At 38.4% G+C, this 21091-nt stretch overlaps 1 protein-coding gene across 2 annotated transcripts in view; it reads right to left on the bottom strand.

Moving 5' to 3' along the window:
• Window positions 1–3511: 3511 nt before the first annotated feature.
• Window positions 3512–21091, bottom strand: part of fto (FTO alpha-ketoglutarate dependent dioxygenase) — a 168904-nt gene continuing 151324 nt past the window's right edge. The window contains exons 9-10 of one of the 2 annotated variants that reach the window (XM_053492258.1): window positions 10715–10855; window positions 3512–7203 (exon numbers count right to left, since the gene is read on the bottom strand). In XM_053492258.1, the coding sequence (XP_053348233.1) occupies window positions 7197–7203; window positions 10715–10855 (148 nt within the window). In that variant the 3' untranslated portion in view covers window positions 3512–7196. The remainder of the gene's footprint in view (window positions 7204–10714; window positions 10856–21091) is intronic. The other variant, XM_053492257.1, reaches the window with a different exon arrangement.

Raw genomic sequence — 21091 nt, 5'->3', positions numbered from 1 at the left:
TTGCTCCAGAGCTGCCAGTGATCTAGACCCTCTCTGCCCCTGGACCCATCTGACTCGTCCTGGTGTCCTGCTTCTGGTTGGAGATCTCATCACATGGATGCTCCATGTGGTCTGCCTGGGATGCGTGTGGTGATGGGGACGGTCCTGTCCTCGGCTGATGCAGACAGCTGTTCTCTAAGGACTTGTGATTTCAGTCGCTCGATAGTTCAGGACTGGAGTTTCCTACAGTCTACCTGAGCCTCCAGGAATGAACTGGAGTTCATTTTAACTTAAAGACATCTCTTGTTATACTGAACTTCAAGTCTCACACAGTATGATGCAGATCAACCTCTGCTACCATTCACCCAAATAAGGATGGGTTCCCTGTTGAGTCTGGTTCCTCTCAAGGTTTCTTCCTATTGCTATTGCTATTGAGTTTTTCCTTGCCACTGTTACTGTTGCCTTCGGCTTGTTCATCAGGGACTAATCGGATGATTAGAGGAGTTCCTGGGAGGCCAACGTTTCAATGGTGTGAACGCTCACACGCTCACACTATACTGGTCCAAGACATCAGCGAGATAGTTAAATCATCAAAGGTTTTAACCATCATGATGTGGAAATCAATGCAGAACAGTCAGAAAGTGAAATCTGATCTGATTGTCATCTGCTGCTAGGAATGCAGGATGTCACTCATATTCTGAGCTTCTTCTTTTTTAGTCAGCCGGCGACATACAACTGAATATACAGTATAAGCAATATTGTTTTGGTTAATACACAAATAAACTGCAGGCTGAGAACATCTATTTATACATCAAAGGTTTTTTATGATTATTATTACCAGGAATATTATTTATAGAGCTCCCCGAGAGCCTTTTTTTTGTCTTTGCATGAGGCATGTACTGTATCGGATTCTACTTTAAACATTAATCAAAATTAAAACATGATGGCTCCTTTCAGTAATGTTGGGAATCCAAGACTCCTTACACGCATCCAGGCCCGGCATGGGGCGTAAAAGACAAATATTTGAACCTACAGTACTGTGCAAAAGCCTAAGGCACCATATTATATGCTGTACCAATTTTGTTTATATATGTTTATTATGTCTGCATAATTATGTACAAAATCATTCAGTATTTTCATATATAATAAAAAAATTAATAAATAAATAACATTACAGAAGATATGCATGGCTCAAATACAATCAGGCGCCAAGCTGGCATCCCGACCCTATAAGTAACTGCCACAGAAACGATGGATATATCTCCAGAGTGGGGGGTACCTGTCGCGTGATGTGCTGGATAATGATAGTGATTAACACTGTCGCCTCACACCTTAAGGGTCGAGGGTTAGATTCCTACCTTGGATCAGTTCTCCCCTTGCTTAGTGGGTTTCCTCCGGGTACTCCGGTTTCCTCCCACAATCCAAAGACATGTAAGGGGTCTAATTATCTTTCCCAAATGGTCAGTAGTGTGTGAGTAAGTGTGTGTGTGCTAGTGCCCTGTGACGAACTGGCATCTAGGGGGTAACCTGTCACTTGGGAAAGGCTCCGGGCCTCCCGTGACCCTGTTCAGGATAAGTGGTATAGAGAATAAATATATAAATGAATAATAATAATTATAAAAGACTGTATTCTAAATACATGGTTTTAAAGAAAAAAAAACAGCAAATCGATAATGTTTACTCCTAAATATATGAATTATCATCACTACTAATATATATATATATATATATATATATATATATATATATATATATATATATAGTGTGTGTGTGTTCCTGGCTTATATTTCTGATTCTATTGTCCAATTCTGACCCGTCAGTCTTAACTGAATGAGGCTTCAAGGTGAAATCAGCCAGTACTGAGACCGAGCGACAGAAATGTCACAGCGATGAATAGAAAGGACAGGAGCGGGCCGTTGCCGTGTTAACGCTTCAGTCTCAGTGTGTTAGAGACAGTCGTGACACACCCGAGTAGCCGTTTAACCCTGGAGGATACTGAGCGGCGTTGCCATGGCAGCCCGTTAACCGGGAGGCTCATGGGTCTGACAGGTCCACTCACAGGCAGTTAACGAAATGAACTGCTCGATGTGTTTATCATGAGCTTGTGCTCAAGTGAGCACACTCGTGTGCGTGCACACATACACACACACACACACACACACACACACACACACACACACACACACACTCCAGGGACCTGCTGTCACACAGAATAAGCATCTCATCAGTCTGTACAGAGACCTGGAGACTGGACAGGTAAAGGGGCAGCGAAATACACACACACACACCCACCCACACACACACACACACTCAAACACACACACTCTTCAAATTTCGTTTTTGTCCTTGTGAGGAACTACGACTTAAATAATTTATAAATGCAGTTAATTCATTCAACATAAGGCATAAAAAATTGAAGAAATCATCACAATCCAAGGATAAAACCAGATTTTTTTGTTTTTTATTATTTTCAATTATCGCTAGTGCTTTGCACACACAATGCTTTCAGAAATGCAGTAGGCCTTGAGCACTAAAGAAAGAATCCGGTACAACACAAAAAGCAAAACAAAAAAGGAGAGGGAGATAAAATAAACACTTTAAAAAATTACATACAATCAGTACAGCATCATCAGAGCAACACAATATTTGGCAACATCTCTAAAACCTCAGGAAGTATAAAACACATTTTAAGCCTCGGAATCAAAGATAATAATAATAATAATAATAATAATAATAATACAGGTGATCTACTGTAACACTGATGACAGAATAAAAAGCTTTATAAAAGAAAAAAAGAAGGCTGCTTGGCTTTAACAATCATCCTCTTCCTTCCATTCTCAGCTTGTCTCAATGTTCTAGCGCTCTTATTCTCTTGTGCTTCTCTTCTCTACAGGATATCCACTACTCACTGTGCATCTTTCATTCGTTTTTTTTCCCATGGTTTAGTGCAATGCGTCTCTGGTTTTTCAGTTGTGTGGAGATGATCGTGTTCCTTCCTCAGCCGGCAGCAGAGAGAGAGAGAGAGAGAGAGAAAGAGCAGAGAGAGTGGAAGCGAGTGGACAGGCTGTTCGAGTTACGCAAAGCAGGAAGTAAAGGATTCGGTCCGAGCTGCCTATCAACACTAACCAGTCTGGGAGGACACATACACACACTCACACACTCACGCATGTACATTCACGCACAGAATCATTAAGCTAGGTTCACATGGTTTAAGATGAAAAAAGTCTCATGAATTTTGTACAATCTAAGATAAAGAACTAAAGTGGTGTAAAAATTAAGTGCGGATGATTTATATCCTTCAGTCCCACAACCCAGACGTCTAGTTTCACTAAAGTGTCTTAACTGTCTTCTCAATAAATGCACCCAGGAACCGCCTTACTGTCACAGACTGACATGACTGATGACCAATCAAGCACCTTTTCCTGTACCACACTGAATAGCATGAAATTATATTATTTAACATGTATCGATTCTTATATAATAATAATAATAATAATAATAATAATAATAATAATAATAAATTAAATAAAAAATTTGAAAAAAATAGGGGTTTTGCTTTTTTTTGGATTTTTCAATCAAAGAAATACTTTATTACTATTAATTAACTTATAAAATGTTGGCTCGGCGGTGTAGTGGTTAGCACTGTCGCCTTGCACCTCCAGGATCCGGGTTCGATTCAAGGATCCAGGTTCACGTCTTTGTGTGCATGTTCTCCCTGCGATAGATTGGCACCCTGTCCCTGTCGTGTACCCCTGCCTCGTCTCTACCCCTAAGTCTCCTGGGATAGGCTTTAGGTCCCGGCGACCCTGAATACAGGATAAAGCGGTATAGTAGATAAGTGAGAGAGTGAGTAAAAAAGGATGCACAGAGGAATGTTTCTAGGGTACACCAGATAATCCATCCTTTTTTATTTTTAATATTTATACTTTTTTTTTAAATCTTGATACCCATTTACAGCCTTGTAGAAATCTGGATGCTTAAAAAGAATTTAAATAAAAAAGATATAATAAAAATGAAAATAATCATTAAAAAATATATTATTTTTGGGGTTTAATGGATAATTAATACTTTTTTATTTTAAATGTTTATAATTTTATCTTATTCATTTGTATTACATTATTATAAAAATTTTCTGCTGAACCCCAGAAGCATTCCTCTATGAATTATTTTTTATGTATTATGATAAACGCTCAGACATAAAGATTAAAAAAAATAAAAAGTCTAAACATTAAAAATTTAAACAAATAAATTATCAGGTGCACCGCTAAAAAAATTATCCTTTGCTTATAGACGCCCTACAAACCAAAGGAGCTACAAGAATATAAATATACAGGTGCAGCTTAATGGAGTAGAATATCATCCAAAAAAAATTTATTTTAATGATTCTGGCTTATTAAATTCAATTCGATTTTATTTATATAGTGCTTTTAACTGTGGTCATTGTCTTAAAGCAGCTTTACAAAATTAAAAGACGAGTTACAGTTAATAAAAAGCCAAAAATCAGTATCTCAGAAAATTTGAACATGGCAAAAAAAATTCAATCTTTGAGAGTCATGGTATCGCACTCTAATCAACTCAAAACACCTGCAACGGTTTCCTGAAATGGTCTCTCAGTCTGCTTCAGTAGACTACGCAATTATGGGGAAGACTGCTGACTTGACAGTTGTCCAGAAGACGATCATTGACACCCTGCACATGGAGGGTAAGACACAAAAGGTCATTGCTAAAGAAGCTGTCTGTTCACAGAGTGCTGTATCAAAGCACCTTAATGGAAAGTTATAACAGAGAAAACCTCAGCCTTGAGAAGATTGTGAAACAAAGCCCATTAAGTGAAAATCACAAGGAGTGGACTGCAGCTGGAGTCGGTGCTTCAAGAGCCACCATGTACAGAACATGGGCTACAACTGCCGCATTCCCTGTGTCAAGCCACTCTTGAAGACAACATCAAAGGTGTCTTACCTGGGCTAAGGACAAAAAGACCTGGACTGTTGCTCAGTATGCCAAAGTCTTTTTTTTTCAGATCAATGTAAATATTGCAATTCCTTTGGAAATCAAGATCCCAGAGTCTGGAGGAAGAGAGAAGAGGCACAGAATCCAAGCTGGTTGATGTCCAGTGTAAAGTTTGCACAGTCAGTGGTGGTTTGGGGAGCCATGTCATGTGCTGGTGTTGGTCCACTGTGTTTGATCAGGTCCAAGGTCAGTGCAGCCGTCCACCAGGAAGGTTAAGAGCTTCCCTCTGCTGATCAGCTTTATGGAGACGCTGATTTTATTTTCCAGCAGGGCCAAAAAGTACCTGGTTTAAGGACCATGGCATCCCTGTGCTTGATTGGCCAGCAAACTCGCCCAACCTAAACCCCATAAAGACTCTCTATGTAGTATTGTAAAGAGGACGATGTGAGACACCAGAAAAAGAGCTGAAGGCCTTTATCAGAGCTACCTGGGCTTCCATAACACCTCAGCAGTACCACAGACTGATCGCCTCCATGCCACGCCTCATTGCTGCAGCAATTCACGCATGGGGAGCCCTGAACAAGTACTGAGTGCTGTATGTGTTCATACTTTTCAGTATTATAACATTTCTGTGTTAAATATTTTTTTTATTGGTCTTAAGTAATATTCTAATTTTCTGAGATACTGAATTTTGGGTTTTGATTAGCTATAAGTCATATAAATATGTATACTGTATGCATGCACACTTTAGCAAAAGCAAAACTTTATGTCGATGGGGTTATTTTAAACCCTAATAAACGCGAACGGGGCGTAGCTGCATGACACATGATTGATAAGTTTCAAAGACGGAATTCGACACACGTTTTGGAACGGTATCCCGTGCAGCTGCGTTAACTACGGTGCAGTGTTTTACAAGTGAAATGTGGAGAGACAATCAGATTGCAAGCTGATCACAAATCCAGACACTTGGGTTCGGAACGCTGTACCAAACGTATCACACACTTGTTTTTCATGTTGGTCTCAGTAAAAGAGGCGTGGCCTATGTCTGTCAGTCATAATGAAGAAGGGGTGTGGCCCCTAAACTTTTTCTTTAAACTATGCAAACATAGCTTTACAGAAAAGACAGCATTTTACACTCTCTCTCTCACCCACACACCCCCACTCTGATGTGAAATCAATACTAATATTAAGCGCATTCATACACACACACATACGTACACACACACCTTATTGAGATGTATTTACTGACAATAAAACACAATGATAAAACACTAACACACACATTCTATTGAGATGTATTTACTAACAATAAAACACAATGATTAAACACTAACACACACACACACACACACCTTATTAAGATGTATTTACTGACAATAAAACACGATGATTAAACACACACACACACACACACACACAATTGTTCAGCCCTCCTTCCCCAAACACTGAGATGCACTTAGTGACACTAGAACATCACCCTGAACACACACACACACACACACACACATTTATACTAACAGGCATACATCCAAACTGCAACGTGAACACACCCATACACACTCTCACCGGCACACATAACCATGCACCAAATTCCATACACTCCTGTGTACGCACACACACACACACACACACACATACACACACAAGCATCACTGACAATACTGACACGCAGGTCTGAGAACTACAGTATGCCTTGCACACTGAATGACATCATCAGACACAGTCAGTCACATGACCTCCCTCCCATCCTGGTGGCTGGAACCCTCTCATGATCTTCAGGTAAACTAGCGATAAGTGCATGATGAAGCGCCTCGTGTATACTGTATATGCGATGCAGGACAGACACAGCTTGTTAAAAGACACTACATGGGCATGATTAAAATCGTACGCGGCCGGGTGACTAGGTTTCTGATAGCTACTGCTGAAATGGTCTAAATGCGTTCGCATCGTAACACTACACGTTAAAACGGCCATGAAGAAGGAAGATATGAGAAAGATTAAAAAGAACTCGTCCCAGGTCCTTTCCTCCGGTTCTGTCCCTTCATCCATCTCTGGTGGTGGAGTCTCCTGGCTGGTGTGTGTGTGTGTGTGTATATGTGTGTATACATGTGTGTGCATGTTTGTGTGCATGTGTGTGTGTGTGTGTGTAAATGGTCTTCCCCAGGTAAGTGCAGTTCGTGTATCACCTGTTCCCACTCCTTCATGGTACCTTAATCTTTTTTTCTGTCTTTCATCTGCCTCTCTTCTTCATTTTGTGAGAAAAATCTTCACATCCTGAAAATAAATAAATAAACAAATAAATAAATAAATGAATCAGACTTTTTAATACAAGTGTGTTAAGTGTTCAAGTCAAACCGGGACTTTTGCCTGCACAAAGCCCCTTGTATTTCTGCTACACTAATGCACTTATCCCAGTGTTGCACTAGTGCTTGGATACCATCAAGGTAGAACATTTTCAGAGCCTTGATCAGACTGCCTGATTTACATCTGAAACGCCGGCCTCCCAGGAACTCCAAACGTGTTGAAACGGCTGTATGGGGGATGTGGCGATAACTCCACAGACAGATGCGTCTCCTCTGCAAGCTGATGACAAGTTATCCGTCGATTATTAAGTATTAGGCGTTCCACTCGCTGAATGTTCACGGGAACAACTTCACTGGGCTCTAAGCCTCCTCGGACGGAATCGTCATTTACTGACGTAGGGGCTTCTTTAAAACGTTCGCACCGTTCGACTGTTCCCAGTTTGACTCGAACGCCTCTAGTATTTTTAAATGCCTATTTTTATTTCATTAAAGATTTTTTTTTTTACAGAAACATGCTGAATGCACACAATTATTAAACAGTTGTAAAATGATCTCTTTTCTCTCTTTATTACAAACCTCACTGGAATAAATTCATAAATGTATTTTCAGCTTGAACTGATATGCTCTATTTTAATTTAGCTTAAAATATTGAATTGAATAATTCTTCTTATTTTCCACAAACACTGATGAATTCTCTAATCTGATTGGTCAGAGAACTGATTTTCTATAAGACAGGTATCCACTCGACTTAAGGGAACCGTTTCCATAGTAACAGGGATTTTTAATAAAGCAAAACGCACCAAATGGATGCGTCTCCTTCATGAAGGTTCATGGACTCCCTAGTATAAAAGCTTTTAAAAAGTCAGTACTTTACCTTTTCCCACCATCTGCAAAAATAGCTGCAATAATGCAAGTGATACTTAAACTTGTTTTAAGGATGTTGCACTATGGTGCATGCAACTACAAATAGATAGACTGTAGTTCTCATTACACTTGGCAACCTGCTTTGATATAAGACAAATCAAACACGCTCCTGAAATAATGAAAATGACCCACAACAGTAACTCTCATCTGTGCTGGGTCGCATTGCACAACCATACCACATTGCTCATTTTATAATTGAAAAAGGTTAAGAGTATGTGACCAGATTTAGCCCCCATTTTTGCTGTTATTATAAGCTGAGGTGAAGTGATGTTCGATGAAGAGGTCTAGGGTGTTCCAGTTCCAGTTTATTTAAGTAACAGAAAGGGCTTCAGGGCTCTGTTTAGCAAGTTTAATACAAAAAGTCCCAACATTAACACAAAGTCTACGCTTTGTAAACATTTTGGATGCGTGTGTCGATCTTCGTGGTTTTTATAGAAACAGCTAGAATGATAAAGAAATATTTTCTATGCAATATGGACAATATGGGAAGAGTGCAATAATATGCAACTTTCTTGTGCAATAATTTTTTTTTTCAATATACGTATATTAGAATTTCTTGAGAAATTTACATACATATTGGTGTCATATGTGTAACGGTTTACGGATTTGTGGATCTTGTGTAATATGTGTGAAGCACCTAAGTTCACTGGACATTCCACATGTTCCAATAACAATAAAGATATTCTATTCTATTCTATTCTATTCTATTCTATTAGAATGATAAAGTGTAATAAAGGGTTAAAGTTTTTTAATGTAATTTAAATTGCATACCTTTAGTAAGATATAAAGTACGTAGTATGTGTGTAATTAAACGTGAGAATAAAATAAAGCATTACAATTCAGAAGTCGAAACAAGTGACCTGGAACGAATCTCATTTTAGAAGTATCGACTTAACGCGACAATAACGCGATATTAATGTGAAATGAGCAAAACAAAACGAAAGTGCACCGAGAACGTAACCACGTTAAGAAGCACTGCGGCCGGATCGGTATTCAGGTCGGTTGTTTTGTTGTTGACTTCGATTTACATTAGGGCGCAGTTTGTGGTTTGAACAGTTTCATGCTTATCTGATTGTTCTTCTCTGTGCACGTGACTAAGGTTTAAAACATCGGTAACATCCCATGCAACTGGAAGTTACAACAACCGAATACTTCAAGCTGGCAAAGGTAATCCTAGGCTTGCGCAATTCTTGTAATTTATGCATGTCTATACGATATTACTTTCGAGTTCAGTAATGTTTGCTCTAATTATATAAGATTAAATAACTGTACCACGCCTACATACCCAACAAAGTTTTTTTTTTGCACAGGAGGATCTGCACTTTAGTAGAGTTTGCAGTATGCCATTACTCAAAAGCAGAGAGATATTAATCTGAAACAGGTGATATTAAACTATTGAACACGGCATGGCAGCCCCGTCCTCTTTCCTCTTATCTAATGTGTCATCTGTCAAAATATGTAGCATAAAAAAAAAACGGATTAATGTATAGTTAACATAGTTATGAGTACTATAAACAATGCCTGACCCCCCCCCCCCCCCCGCACCCGCCCATAAGGCACTTTTTTCTCTTTCCTATTAGTCTCACTAACAAGTTGTTTCCTTGTTATTGCTATTTAGTCTCAAATCTACGAGTTCTCATAATGTTATTGCTCTTAAGTTTAATATTAAATTTTTTCACTATGTTTCATTTTTAAAGATGCAACTTCATCAAGCGTTTAAGTGATCCATTTTTTTTCCCCCTCCGAACACATTTCTCTTGACACTTGATGTTTCAGCAGTACTCTTCCATGTTTATTGCACTCGGGATTTTTCAAGACTCATTTGCCTGATAAAGGCCAATATATATTTTTTTCTGCTTATATTAGAGCATCTTTTCTCAAAGCTAACTAGCTAACTATGCTTATTAAGATTAATATTAAAATTCAACTACTTATCACAATTTCCTTACCGCATAGTGAAATGATTTTTTTTGCATACCCCAGTTAGGAAGCTGGGGTCAGAGCTCAGGGTCAGCCAGGATACAGCGCCCCTGGAGCAGATAGGGTGAAGGGCCTTCCTCAAGGGCGCAACAGTGGCAGCTTGGCGGTGCTGGGGCTTGAACCCCCGACCTTCCGATCAGTAACCCAGAGCGTTAACCTTTTGAGCCACCACTTTTCAACCCACCTAAATATTTTGGCCACAAATTATCAAAAGTGTCACTTTCAGTTTTTGGAAGAAGAAAGGAAACAAAACGTGAGGAATTTGACCTGAAAAGATGAAGTAAACCTACACAAAGCTGTCAAAGCTGCTGTATCAGCGCGAGGCCATCAGCAGGTGGACATTAGATGACTGATTTGTAAAAATGTCATATTGAAAAGATTTTCAGGCATTTTTTAAACCCTAAAAATTGTACAAATTTGTGTTGTTCTGCCATTGTGTTTTTGTTTTTTGGTTTGTTTGTTTGTTTGTTTTTTAAAGATTTCAGTTCTGGATGATCAAATTATGTATCATGAACTTTCTTTAATGGTAAATCATAATCAGAGAAACATCAACATCACACAAACTCTAGAAACTCCACCTCCAGAGGAGTGACTCCACCCGGCTGATGATGTCAGAGAGGTCAAAGGGCAAGGGCATGTCTGGGTCGTCGCTGGTCCAATACGGTCGGTCGACAGGTGCCTCTTCAGGGGGTAAAGTCTGCGCCAGGCTCGACTGGCATCTACACATAGACAGAGAGAAACGCAAGAAATCCTCAGGTCACACTCTACAAGCCATTGTTTAAAGAACTGACAATTTACAGAATGAATGTCCGTATTCAGAATGCAACACAATCACAATATAACATATAAATTAGCAAATAAACGAACATGTCTTTACTTTCATATTCTGGTATGAGACGGGTTTGTTCAGATAAACATCGTTATCAGGGAGTGTTTGTTTCACTAGGGCCATAATTATAGCTCTGCTTCAGTACATTGTGAACATAGAAAGGAAGAAAAGCCTTGAGATTTTTTTGGTCATGTTATTTGTGCAACAGGTTTCAGGTATGATATTATGAAGATAATATATAAAGGGCAGGGTCAGGAAAAAAAACAAAACAGAAACAAGGCTTAATTATAATTTAATTATAGTTATTTGCTATGTAAATATCTGCTTGATCAATACTTAATAGAGAATGTTTCGTCTAATTAGTAGGCGCGGCTCATACTGTAGTGTCAGGACATAAAATGACTGATGGCTGATCTCCACAACAATGAAAAAACATCTTGTAAAGAGAGCTGAAACAGAGCTTAACAGTAGAAATAACAACACTCATTTTTACTTTTACACAATAAACATACTGTACATCTCCAAACGTATGCTCATGTATTTACATGTTATTGTTTAAAAGCTTGATTGATCAGTATAATATTTTATTGCATTTAACGCATATTGCGTTGTTTGGCGTTTTGTTAAAATGAACGGAAACATTGCTGATTTTGTAGCAATGAAATACCAAATTAAAATAACATTTGAGCAATTTTTGCAATTTCAGTAAGCCTGTGGTATCTTGGGCTCTCAGGCCCTGCTCTGGTGCCTACAGCTGCATCACAGTGATGCTGATATTCAGCAGAACGGCATGACCTAGAGTGTGATATTGCTTTTATATAAAAGCGACTGATGGAACTAACCAAGTGTTAAAGTGCAAACTAGGTGAATAAAACATGAGGATGGTAGACAGCGCGGAGAAACTTTTTTACTTATTCCGCTTTAAAAGATCCTCAGCTAAATAACTGTTCCGGGGTTGAATCCAAAGTAATATCAAATGGAAAGATATTATACTATATAGAATACGTAGAATACCTTGTTCCACACACCAGGTAGTTCCCTCCTTGTTCAGGGGTCTCAAAAACACCTGTGAAGGTGCCCGGTCTGTTATACTCTATATCAGCAATCATGGACTACTTGGTACACACTAACTGTGGTATAATTTTAAATAAATAATGCATTGAAGTCATTGGAAAATCACTCTGGTGTAAGAGGAATAAAATAATAACGCATTAATGCATATAATTAATCTAGAAATTTTAACATGTTACCGTTTTTTTTTTATTTATAATTTTTTAATTTTATTTAATTAATCTTATGACCAAGTTTGAACCTAATAGCTTCCCATAGTCACAGCGCTGTTTCCTGGCTGTGTGTGATAATGGCACGTTTAATGCGGATAATAAGATCAGGTGTGCTAAATGCCAAGTCTTATTATAAAAAGCTTCTAGATGGAAGTTGTGTGCTCAAACTACCTTACAAGGGAACAATTTTTACAAGAATACATTCAATGTAAAATGAGGGAGTGGTGGGTGAGGCTTTAGGTTGTTGATTTTTGGATCTGAGGATCCAGGTTCGAGCCCCGCTGTCAGTGGGTTGCCACACCCCATACTACCCAGCCTAATTGAGAGATTTTAAGTGAACACTTGTTAAATGTTGAATAATCTGTTTCCTCTAACCATTTATTGTTTGTCATGCATTTCTGTATTCCAACACTGAGCATTTCAAAAATGCGATTAATCGCGATTAATCACAGACGATGTAATTAACTAGATTAAAATTTTTAATCGGTTGACAGCACTAATTACAAGTAAATAATAAACTTTACGAGTCTCCAGTAAATTCATGACCTAATTTTAGTTTTCAAGTTTTAGGCCTTGTCACAGAATTACGATGAGTCCCAGGAACTTCACGGATTTTCTTGATTTAGGATCCCGGTTTGAATTTTTAAGAATTTTCCCCAGGTTGTTCTGTTAGCTCTTTCCAGGTGAGAGAATATTTTGTCATGGTGGTCAATGTATGTAAACTATAAAAAAAAAAAAACATTCGTGTGTGTGTGTGTGTGTGTGTGTGTGTGTGTGTTTGCGCAAGCCTGACCCTTCAAAAAAAACCGACACGTTCTTGGACTAATTTATGACACCCAGTAAAAACAATGAAGCGCTCGAAGCATGTGTGTGTGTGTGAGTGAAGGAGGGTGTAAAAATGCTACAAACTCCTCGGAGCAATACCTCGAGTAACGTGCTCGCTTTCTGAGATCATGTGAGCGTGTAAATCATTTGTCGGACACACACCTGCGCTTGCACTGACCAACACCTGGTCAGGTAGACAGGTTAGCTCCAGCACGCAGCCTCGATCTCGACGTGCTGCGACTGATTTACGTGCATACTTGTCATGCTGTAACCACCCGAATTTGCCTCGAATAACTTTGCATAACATGCAGAAAGACAATCTTCGTGTATGTGTATGTGTATATGTATATGTGTGTGTTTGCTAGGTGTGTGGTAACAGCTGGATGTCACCTGCGTGTTTAGAGCAGCTCTATGGTGTGGTGAGTAAATTACACATGATTGCAAGAATGATGTCGTGCTTGTTCATACTGTGTGCGAGCACAGCAACAACCCGATAAACATCCACAAACACACATACTGTACACGCTTTTTTCATGTGTGCACAAAAGAACATGTTTCGCAGGTTCGACTTAATAAATATGTAATTTGCATAGTTTCTAGTTCAAAAATATTAAATACAGAGTAATGACAGGGCGAATGCTTTCGTTTCTTTTACGCTACAGAAGCGCTACAGAAATCAGAATTGGAACAGGGATACAACCCGAAGGGCAAGTGTTAAATGTGCGGAACCATTAAAAGATAAAATTTTAATATTTTCATAAGTAAAACTGTTTATCAAAGGCGGCACGGGGGGCCTAGTGGTCTGCAACTCCAGGGCCCGGGTTCGAGTCCCACCTCGGGGTCTGTTTGCATGTTATCCCTGTTCATGGTGGGTTTCCTCCAGGTACTCCGGTTTCCTCCAACAGTCCGAAGACATGCTGATCAGTCTAATCGCCGTTCCCGTAGTGTGTAAAAGAGCGTGTGAGTGTGTGTACGCTGCGATGCATTGGCACCCCATCCAGGGTGTACTCCGCCTTGTGCCCTAAGTCATTAACTATTTGATCACCCTGTGATTTTCTCTAACTTAAAAATCATGGAGGGGTCTACAATTTTCAGCATATGTGCATATCCACTGTGAGAGACAGAATCTAAAAAAAAAAATCCGGGAATCACATTGTATGATTTAGCCAAATCAGCCAAAGTCTAAGTAGATACATGGGGTATCACTGATGCTAAAAATGGTAAAGAATCAGCCCAGAACTACACGGGAGGAGCTGGTCAATGCTGTAAAGAGAGCTGGGACCATCATTTCCAAGGCTACTATCAGTAATACACTAAGATGTCATGGTGTAAGATCTTGCATCGCACGGAAGGTTCCCCTGCTTAAGTCAGCCCATGTCCAGGCCCGTCTGAAGTTTGCCAGGGACCATCTGGATTATCTAGAGGAGTCATGGAAGAAAGTCCTGTGGTCAGATTAGACCAAAGCAGAACATTTTGGTCTTAACTCCATTCGCAGTGTTTGGAGGAAGAAGAATGATGAGTATCATCCCAATAATACCATACTTACAGTGAAGCATGGGGCTGGAAGCATCATGCTCTGGGGGTGTTTTTCTGCACAGGGGACGGGACGACTGCACTGTATTAAAGAGAGGATGAACCAGGCCATGTATTGTGACATATTGGGCAAAAACCTCCGTCCCTCAGTCAGAGCATTAAAGATGGGTCGTGGCTGGGTCTTCCAACATGACAATGACCCAAAGCACACAGCCAGGAAAACCAAGGAGTGGCTCCGTAAGAAGCATATGGACTATTTAAAAGCAAAATAACTGGTCTTTGAGGGTCAGAAATCTGGCTGATAAGCAAGTGATCAAATACTTATTTGACACAGTAATTCACAAATAAATTGTTCAAAAATCATACAATGTGACTTCGGATTTTTCTTTTTAGATTCTGTCTCTCACAGTGGGAATGCACCTATACTGAAAATTGTAGACCCCTCCATGATTTCTAAGTAAGAGAACTTGCAAAATCACAGGGTTATCAAATACTTACCTCACTGTATATATTGATGGGTTGTTCATGAACGATTTGTTCTTTTTAAACGAGTCTTTAACATGACTCAGAAGACGAGTAGTCTCAGAGAGTGATTCGTTCATTTTCTACTGGGCGCGCATGCGCAAAGCATCGCAAAACCTCTGTAGGCTAAGTACAGGAAACAGAAATGAGTAGTTACCTCTCGAGTCTTGGTTCAAATCATTCGTTCTTTTGTCACGTGTCCCCCATAGACGCTATGCAGTGCAGTACACGGGTAACAGAATTGAGCAATTCTTCTCATGAGTCTTCTAGTCCGAGTCGTTCGTTCTTGCGTCACGTGACTCCCATAGATGCTATGAAGTGCGATAGATTCAAAAGAACTAACAACTCAGACTAGAAGACTCATGAGAAGAACCTTTCAATTCCATTTCCTGTGTGATGAATGCATAGCATTTATGAGAGTCACATGACAAAAGAACGAACGATTCAGACCAGAAGATATAAGAGGTGAGCAGCTCATTTTATCATAATATGTTCTTAGCTGCATTGTAATATTTTCATTACTGGAACTATAGCCAAAAGGTGTCTATGTAGACATGTTGGGTGAAGAACGAAATGACTCGAAAAAAGATTTGTTCATTTTGATTTAAGTCACTAAAATGATTCAAACTTCCCATCACTGATAGACAATGAGTGAGTGTTTATAAAAAAAACTGAGAGAACAGAATTTATTTCCCAGTGGTAGAAGTTATACTCTACGCATTTAGCGAATGCTCACATCTATGACGCTAACAACGTTTTAACGATCCTGCAAAGACATTTTGTAAACCGAACGCCTTTTATTTTGCCTCTGTATTGTGTTTTAGGCAATTTTAAACATGTCTCACTACCTTTAATCCTTTAATGAGTAAGAGCAGTGATGACTGATTGTGTGTGGCAAGGTTTAGTTTTACCGTCTTTGATGTCGGAACTCGTCACTGCTGTTGAGAACAATGAATGAATACACATTCACATTTACAGGAAAAAAAATATTTTAAAAAATCATCATCTGACTTTGAGTCATCACACACCCAATAACAGTGTACAGTTTATCAGATTAACTTCTTTTACTTGTGTTCTTAATAAATCAGGGCTTAATTACTAATTGTATTTCCATTCATTTGTGTTATTACATTTTTTCCCTTATGTTTAATGCATTGTTGCCAACGTGGGAACATTTGAGCTTAACAAAGACACAAATTACACAAGAAATTATTTTCCTTCCTTAATCCTTATTATATAAATAAATCAGTAACTTATTACTAAAATCTGCTGTTTTCCTTGAAACGTACACCGATTCTCTCTTGTTCTTTCTCTCCTTCTCCCTCCATGTTATGAATGGTTCTGGGTCTTTAAGCGGTCAGAGGACAGCCCCCCCTGGCCACTACTTGTGGTTATATATTTTGTAAGGGCCACTTAATGGTGCCGTGTCTGTCCTCTTAAGTGCTGCGTGTCAGCCTGCAGGATCTCGATCGCTACAGCATTACACGCTGAAGAGGACAATTAAAACACGGAACGTCCATACATCATCCGTGCTTTACATCAGGGTTTAATACCAGCATCTGTTAACACGGGCTAAGTACCATAAAGCCACGCATCACTTCATAAATGATATGATTAGGTGACCTTGGGGCTGGAGACGAGTGTGACCTGAAATGAGCTCATCAGTTAGCGTAGTGGACAATTAGTCGAAATCAAGGAAGCGGTAACTGTAGCAAGAAGTACTGTAGAAAGTGCGTCTTACACTCACTAGGGTTACTTAAAAGTGTGTTTTAAATGAAATGTAATACTGTTATTCATATTCAAAATTTGCTTTTAAAAGGTGTAAACAACATACATGCTCGCTACGAAGGGTATGAGATACATGCATACTTCATAGTATGCAGCACAAACCGCTGAAAAAAATAATCAAGGTAGAAAGGCACCGGAACACCTAGTGCATCACAGCATGCCGTGCACATACTGTAGTCTAGTGGGCAAAGAGCTCAAGGCCTTTCAACCCAGCCTTCAAACATCCCAGATCCCAATTCAATTGAGTGCAACCAATCCAATCCACAGAGGCCTCACGCCGTAACCCGCGGCATCCAAAAGATCCGCAGCCAACAATCTGGTGCCAAACACCCAAAGTGCCTGCGGAGCCCCACCCTAAGGGTACAGAACCACTCATCTGGCACAAAAGGAACCCAAAAGCCCAGGTGGTTTTAATGTTAACGGCTTTACCTGATTATTTGGCTCATTGATTTGGCTAAAGATCCATGCACGAAATTCTGACAAACATTTACGCTTTTTAATTTTTTTTTTTTTTTTACGCCACTAACAAACATCATTGGGCTAACTATACATTTCAGCATTAATAAACCATAAGCCATGTTAACAAAGTCATGAAGCAAGTTAACACATCAAGTATTAATTGATGTTACACCTTAATTCTAAATGAGTCAATATAAATTAGCATAAATTATATTACCGCGAGCTACTAACTGCTGATAATTAATGCTCCAAGGCGCCCGGGTGTAAATACTTCCCTCCACCAGCTCACATTTAGCTTTTATGAATTCCGCCAGTTATTACAGTACTGCAGATATTAATTAAGGCATTAGATCATGTTGGTCATTGTTGACATGGTTATAGGTTTAAAGGTTAAAGCAGGTATTCATTATGTTGGTGTATTTGGAAATAATTATTCCAAGCATTGAATATTTTATTAGCTTCTTATTGTGTGTTAATTATGAAATGTGTTTGTTTAATGTTAATTATACTACAGCGCTATTGAATTCCAGACTCTGATTACTCAGAAGGTGTTGATTCATTTCCTGTAACGACGGCCCTGACAAGAGTGCATGGTTTGTATGAGTGTACTTGTTGTGCATTTGTGGATTGTGAATAGTACTTCAGATACTTTTTTTATTATACATTTGTTTATATATATATATATATATATATATATATATATATATATATATATATATATTTTATGTAAGAGATAACACAAAAATTTAAGGTCCTATATGTGTGTGTGTGTGTGTGTGTGTGTGTGTGTTAATGCTCTAGCCCTCTGATAATGCATTTACCTAATACCTTAAACTCCCTTTTATTTTACTCCTTCTCCGAATCTACGTAAATGAGCTCCAGCTGAGCCACGCCCCTACAAAGAACAGCAGAGCCAAGCAACCAGCTGGGTGAAGGGATTTTCTTCCAGTATATGAGGTCACAATAGAGGGAAAATCTAAATAAATTTTTTAAGCCACATCTAATACAAAAATAATTGTAATGCATTGGACACACACACTGGGGACCTGTCCGAATCTCAACACGGAACACGGGGTGTTTTTTTTTTTCACCTAGAGTTTCAAAACAAAAGTGTGCTTGATGCACTCTTTACTCACACAACTTTTGATAGTAAAGAACAATCATGGGAATGACCACGAACCACCCCATATAATATTATTTATATGATTTTTATTGCGATCCTCTATCACCATTTTATAAATATCCCAATAAAATATTTTTTTTTCCCCAGATTTTTCAGGAACCTATAGTAATATAGCAGAACAGCAATATTTTACCACCATCAAATGCAAACGTGCAAATGGAAAATCTATTTATAAAAAAAAAAAATTTTGGATACAAGATTTACCACAAAAAAAGATTACGATACAACGTCACCTGTTTGCATGATCCTGGAAAGCTGCCATTAGACTGCAGTTTGCTTAACATTAGTATGAACTAATCTTTGTAGTATGAACTGCTAATTTTAGAATTTATTTAATTATTTATTTTATTACAGGAGTAGAACTTTAACCCCTGACTATAAATTAATGGCAATAAACAAAAACATGCACAAATTGTTGTAGTCTAAGAGAAAAAAAAAAGAAGGAATATATATATATATATATATATATATATATATATATATATATACACTACCGTTCAAAAACTTAAGAACACTTGCAAATTTCTTTGTTTTTGTTTAGTGATTTATTTTCTCGATTCTACAACAATACTGGGGATTTAAAAACTATAAAATAACACATATGTAATTAGGTAATTACGTAACAACAACAAAAACGACAGTTAGTTGTTATTTTAAGACACAGAGGTCAGCCTTTCTGGAATAGTTCTTGCAAGAACAGTATTGTCAAGTGCATTTGCAAAATCCGTCGAGCACCATAATGAAACTGGCTCTCATGAAGGCCGTCCCAGGAGGGCGAGACCAAAACCTACCTCTGCCGCAGACGAGAGGTTCATTTAGAGTTATCAGCCTGAAAAATGACCAATTAACAGCAGCTCAGATTAGAGGCGTTATGAAGTCTTTACAGAGCAGAAGTAGCAGAAACATCTCAGTATTAACTGTTCAAAGGAGATTAATGCATTTTTTTGGACGCCTTCAGCATTCCTTTACAATGTAGAAAGAAATAAAAATCGGGAACCATCATGTTAGAAAGTGTTCTTAAACTTTTGAACGGTAGTGTGTATGTGTGTGTGTGTATGTATATATATATATATATATATATATATATATATATATATATATATATATCGAGAGAGAGAAAAAAAAATTCTTGTATAAATATTTTAATTATAAATGTATTGCTATAACATTATACAATGATAATATTATTATTATAATATCATCGTATTTATCATATTGTATGACTATAATATAACTTCTTTATAAATAAAAAATATAAATAAAAATTGTAAAAATGTCATTTAATTTTAAAATTCAATTTTTAATTTACTTTTTTGGTTCTTGAACATAAACAGTGTATTTCATTTCATTTTTTCTTAAAACAGCACACCTTATTGCATTTTATATCATGCATTAGTTATTAAAATAAAGATCTAAAAAAAAAGGATTGTTTTTCACATTTTAACATTTAGCTCAACAATGACGCTTTCAACATAAACCCAAGCAAGCTTACAGTAAGTCCACATGATACATAATTAACACATTCCTGATATAAGAGCGATTTCCTCACACGTTTTTGTAGCGTGACAAATAGAAAACTATAGAACGTTTATCTGAACGTTTTTTCCAAAAGAACTCAACAGACACCATACCAATGTTAATAACTGGGTCGTCATATCCTGGCAACAGTAATAACAGTTTGATGTTTGCTCACACCCATAATCACTTTCATAAAAACTCACTAGACAAAATGCAAATTCTCTCTCTCTCTCTCACACACACAAACACACACACACACACACACACAAACATTGAATAAAGCAGGGAAGGTCGAAACCAGAGTGCGTGTCAAGTGTATGGTGCTGTCTAGATTAACCTCTGCGAGATCCAGGCCGAGTCTCTCCCGCTTGGGCTGCGTTCACCAGAGATTGGCAATACAATCGCTCATTTCAATTTGCCCCGAAACCCTATAGCCCGGGTGCCAGACTTGCTGAAATAGCATGCTAATGTGAAAGGTATCTATGATTCTCTCGCCTGTGGGCCCACCGGGGCTCGCCTGTTCACTAACACACACTCACACACACGGACTCACACACACAAATATACATAGTGCATGAATTTCAATTCCCATTGTCCTCCATTTATTCTTACTCAATTTTCCCTTACACACACACACACACACACAGTCCGTTTCAGTGCTGAAACTAACCACTTTAGCTAAAGTGAGTGTTAATTATGGACAGCCAAAGCAGTCAATAGAAGGTTAATGCAGAAGTCAGAGGATAAATTCCTTTAAGCATTGCATCACTTGGCCATCTCCCCGGCTCGCCCTCTGCCTGATCAATACGTTTTACTGTAATGCTCTCTCCATCGATCCTCATCATCCCTGCGCTCCGGACGCACAGATGAGAAAAGAAAAGGACAGAGGAAAAGGGAAAAAAAACAAGGCTGTACAAAAAGTAAAAATCCACAAATAAACGAAATTATTAACACCCCCTGTCACTTCACCATGCTGATTTTTTTTTTTCTTGTCCTTTCTTTTAGGATTTCTTTT

Source organism: Clarias gariepinus, chromosome 3 (assembly GCF_024256425.1).
Source record: "Clarias gariepinus isolate MV-2021 ecotype Netherlands chromosome 3, CGAR_prim_01v2, whole genome shotgun sequence".
Classification (NCBI taxonomy): domain Eukaryota; kingdom Metazoa; phylum Chordata; class Actinopteri; order Siluriformes; family Clariidae; genus Clarias; species Clarias gariepinus.
The sequence above is the reverse complement of the archived record's forward strand: the minus strand, read 5'-3'. Positions and strand labels throughout refer to the sequence as shown.